The sequence below is a fragment of the Raphanus sativus genome, chromosome 4 (assembly GCF_000801105.2).
Source record: "Raphanus sativus cultivar WK10039 chromosome 4, ASM80110v3, whole genome shotgun sequence".
NCBI lineage: Eukaryota > Viridiplantae > Streptophyta > Magnoliopsida > Brassicales > Brassicaceae > Raphanus > Raphanus sativus.
In genome coordinates, this window is record NC_079514.1 from 50,621,971 (window position 1) to 50,627,152 (window position 5,182).

At 33.8% G+C, this 5,182-nt stretch overlaps 1 protein-coding gene across 1 annotated transcript; it reads left to right on the plus strand.

Moving 5' to 3' along the window:
• Positions 1-1,082: 1,082 nt before the first annotated feature.
• Positions 1,083-3,096, plus strand: LOC108849406 (cytochrome P450 78A9). The gene is made up of 2 exons (XM_018622958.2): positions 1,083-2,141; positions 2,281-3,096. The coding sequence occupies exons 1-2, from the start codon at positions 1,164-1,166 to the stop codon at positions 2,914-2,916; spliced, it is 1,614 nt and encodes a 537-aa protein (XP_018478460.2). The 5' UTR covers positions 1,083-1,163; the 3' UTR covers positions 2,917-3,096.
• Positions 3,097-5,182: the final 2,086 nt, after the last annotated feature.

Sequence of the window (5,182 nt, forward strand, 5' to 3'; positions counted from 1 at the left end):
TTGTCTAATAGATTGGTGAATAAAGAGCCAATTAATTCATTGTATTTAATCAACTTTTTTCATAGTGGCTGTAAGGTATCGCTTTTAAAAAAAAATATATCTTAACATCAGATATTGATTTGGCTTATGTTTAATCAATTAAAAAGCTATTTTTATAATTCATATATGATAATAATATAATATATGTTGATAAACTCAAGAAAACTATTTTGATAGTCATTTTCTAATATATAAAAGAATGTTCTCAATCAAAAGTTTGTCGTGATTTGTATTAAAATAATAAATCTATTGTTATTTAAATGTTGATTTCAAAATATTTTAAAATCTATTATCACTAAATTTCTTTTTTCATAAATACTCTGAAATCTATTATTATTAAACAAAATCTAAAGTAGAGATTTTAGAATACTTTAAATGTTTCAAGAGTATTTGAAAAAAAATTCTTAGTTATAAAAAAAATCAAATCTCATAGTTTTAGATGAAATTCCAAAATATTTAATAAAAACACACCAAATTTTTCAATTCACCTGTAGTAATCTAAGAACTTATTAAAAACTAAGTCACTTCAAATTTTAAATTCAATGCAAATGTGGTGTATGTATCCTGCTATTATCATTTTTTTTTTTGAAAAAAGGCTTTTAAGCTATTATCATTTTTACATCTAACAATAAATGATGCTTGTAGTTCTTTTAAAGCTGTAGTTCTAATATCACTTGAATACAAATGTTAATTGCTACAAAAAAAAATACAAATGTTGTAGCGCTGTTGTAGCTGCCAAAAAAATTTAAAGTAAAAAAGTACAAGCTCAATTTTTGTATATTTTAAGCCAGAGAGCAAATGCAAGCTTAGCCAAATATATCCAGTAAAAAGTACAACACTGGTGGTAGTATAGAATGAAGTACGCACAAAAGATCATTATTAAAATATATCCATATTAAATATAAAAGACAATACTCCCCTTGGAATATAAAACAACAAATATAATTAAAAATAAACTATTGACAAAAAAATATAAAAATAAACTATAGTCTTTGAATTAATCTCATTATATTTTGACAAGAGGGGCTTAATTTTTTCCTATATAAACACATGAAGGCAGCAATTCATTTCAAACCCCACAGCAAAAAGCCACTCACCTTTTCTCTCTATCTCTCTCTGCTTCCATGGCCACCAAGCTCGACACAAGCAGCTTACTGTTCGCTCTCTTGTCCAAATGTAGCCTCCTGACCCAAACCAATCTCGCTTTGTCTCTCCTCGTAGCCTCCATCGCTTGTCTCGCTCTCTCTCTCTTCTACTGGTCTCATCCCGGAGGACCTGCATGGGGAAAATATTTCCTCCATCGCCGCCACAGAACCACCGTGATTCCCGGACCAAGAGGCTTACCTTTTGTCGGAAGCATGTCCCTCATGTCAAACGCTTTAGCACACCGCTGCATAGCCGCAACCGCGGAGAAATTCGGAGCCAAACGTTTGATGGCGTTTAGCTTGGGAGATACTCGCGTGATCGTCACGTGCAACCCTGATGTAGCTAAAGAGATCCTAAACAGTCCGGTTTTCGCTGACCGTCCGGTTAAGGAATCAGCGTATTCCCTTATGTTTAACCGGGCTATCGGTTTCGCTCCTTACGGGGTTTACTGGCGAACGCTGAGGAGAATCGCTTCTTACCATCTTTTCAGCCCTAAACAGATCAAACGCTCTGAAACGCAGAGGCGTGTGATCGCGGATCAGATCGTTAAGTGTCTCGCGAAACAGAGTAGCAGCAACGAAGGACTCTGTTACGCTCGTGACTTGATCAAAACGGCATCGCTTAACAACATGATGTGCTCTGTTTTCGGGAAAGAATACGAGCTAGAACGTGAGCACGATGAAGTGAATGAGCTAAGTGGTTTGGTCGAAGAAGGTTATGATTTACTCGGAACACTTAACTGGACCGATCATCTCCCGTGGCTGTCGGAATTTGATCCTCAGGGAATCCGGTCTAGGTGTTCTACCCTCGTACCGAAAGTAGACCGGTTCGTGAACCGGATTATCTCTGACCACCGTGATCAAACTCGTGACTCGCCTAGTGACTTCGTTGACGTGTTGCTCTCTCTTGATGGTCCGGATAAACTATCCGACCCGGATATGGTCGCGGTTCTCTGGGTATGTACACGTTCCTTATTTTAGTTTTTAATAAATAGACCCCAAAAGGACATAATAAATCATTTTGAAATAATGCCGTTTTAGGTAATATGACAACAATTATGGTATTAACGTAATTGCAATTTGTGGGGTTTTGCAGGAAATGATATTTAGAGGAACTGACACGGTGGCTGTATTGATCGAGTGGATTCTGGCTAGGATGGTCCTTCATCAAGATATTCAGACAAGGGTTCACAACGAGCTTGATCAGGTCGTGGGGAGAGATCCAAGAGCCGTGGAAGAATCTGACGTGGCTTCTCTAACATATCTGACGGCTGTGATCAAAGAAGTCCTTAGGCTTCACCCGCCAGGTCCACTTCTGTCGTGGGCCCGCTTAGCAATCACAGATACGATCATTGACGGTCGTCGTGTGCCGGCGGGGACCACCGCAATGGTGAATATGTGGGCTATAGCGCATGATCCACACGTGTGGGAAAATCCTTTGGAGTTTGAACCCGAGAGGTTTGTAGCCAAGGAAGGTGACGTTGAGTTCTCGGTTCTTGGGTCGGATCTAAGGCTTGCACCGTTTGGGTCTGGTCGTAGAGTTTGTCCAGGGAAGAACCTCGGTTTGACCACCGTGACGTTTTGGATCGCGACACTCTTGCATGAGTTTGAGTGGCTTGCACCGTCGTCTGATGAAAAGACCGTTGACTTGTCCGAGAAACTGAGGCTCTCGTGTGAGATGGCTAATCCTCTCGCTATTAAGTTGCGCTGCAGGCGCAGTATAAGCGCATGAAAAGATTATTATTGTGCACTGAAGGAATAAGAAAATAGTATGTGCGTGCGAGGCAGAAAAGAAAACGAAAATAAGAATAGGATGTGAAGCTTTTTATATTAACGTTTTGCTGATACGCGACGTGTGTGGTGGTGATGTGAGGAGTGGTGTCTTGTAAATATAATGAAAAACGTTAGCTAATATTACTGTGGATGTCACGCAAAAGATTAATTACTGCTACTTATGTGAGTTGCTATCTAAATATATAAACTTATTTTTTTTCGTTTGAATATCTATCTTATGAAAACTTAATTAATACTATGGATACTAACTCCGGATTTCTGGAAAATGATACTTGAACGTAGGCCTGGGCATAAAATCAGGAACACGAAATCCGAACCGAACCCGAACCGAAAACCCGACCCGTCATCCGACCCTAAATGTAAAAATGTCCGAACGGGTTCTATAGAGTGGTATAAAAAATATCCGAATCCGAAGTGTTATTAACCGAACTCGAATGGGTATTTTAGTTAATATAAATATTTTGAAATATATATATATATATATATATAAGTATTTTAGTTATTAAATTTAATATTTGTAGTAATATGATATATAATAATAAATATTAACAATATTAAAAAAGTTTTAAATACACAATTAGTTATAAATAAGTAATTTATAATTTGTTCATTGGAATAACAAGTCTACTCTCTATAATATAATTTATTTTGTTTACAAATAATATTTGTTTTCATGATTGATTTAACATTTTATTGTTATTTTAGCAATTTTATGTGTGATAGATTAATTTTTATTAATTTAGTTTTTTTTCTTTATGTTTTTCTTTAAGTTTTTGTTTTTTTACTTTGGTTATATTCGAACCGATCCAATATAACCCGAACCCGAATGATATATGGATACTTTATGGGTTTTAGGAAGCAATATAATTTTTAACCAAATCCGAAGTGTTATTATTTGAACTCGATCCGTACTAATGAAATTTTACTATGAGACCTAGAAGCGTAAACCCAAAAACCCGAAAATCCGAAAAACCCGATCTGAACGCCAACGGGTACCCGAACGCCCAGGCCTACTTCAACGCAAACAAAGCCCTGATTACATGCAAAAATAGTATTTCTTTCATCCACTTACCAGAAAACTAAAAACACATTTATCATCAAGAATATAATTATTTTAATTATTTTTCTCGACCAGAAAATTAAAAGTATAGAAATGATGAATTCATATTAGGCTAGAAGTTCATATACACATGTTGTTAATTCATATATATATATGTATATATGTATATATAATTTAAAGTATTTTTAGATACAAAATTAATTAATAATAAATAAATCGGTTTATATCTTTTAAATGTCACTTAATATATTTGATAATTTTTAAGATTATACTTTCAGTCTATCATTTTAAATTATTGGTTTTCTACACATTTATCTTAGAAATTTTAGAATTTAATTTGAGTTAAATGGTGAAACCAAATTAAAAAAAAAATGACAAAAGGACTTTCTATTAAAAAGGACAAACATACAAGCTAAGCTATGGCTAAGTTGTCATACAATTTTTAGGAAAGATAGAAAATAGAGAAGAAACTCGTTCTAGCAAATGAGAAGCTAATACATATTTATAAGGAAAGATGCAAATTACGGAAGAAATAAGATGTCAAGATGTCTGCTAGTTCTAGAGTCCATGACCTCCACGCCCTTTTCTACTGGTCGATGTTTAGACCAATTGATTTTTTTCAGAAATTTTTGTGTAAGACATTATATTCATATAGTTGAAATAAATTCTGGAAAAGGCTCAAAATCTATACATGCTTAACTTTTCAAATGATCGACCGACAATTGTAGTGAAATTTTCAAAAATTATCAGAATAAATCTAAGGGGTTGTTTTCACGTTTTTTTTTTGCCTCAACCAAGATAAATAAAAGACTCGTCTTTATGAAAGTTGCAGATTTGACATACGCTGTCTTTATTTGTACAGATGTTTAACCTAAAAGTGTAGACATTATAAATAAATATTTATCATTTTATATAGTCTTTTAAATCTTGTTCTCTAATTATTTCTTAATTTTCTTTTTTTATCATTCATATTCTCTTCTGTATTTGAAAGATTGATGTTTTATAATTTGAACTCATATTAATAAAAATTATATACACACTTTGATTTATTTTTTATTTTTGTTTTGTTTTAAAATTTTGTAAACTTATGCCACTCATATTTTAGATTTAAATTTATGTTTTAATTTAAAGTAAAATGCACTAA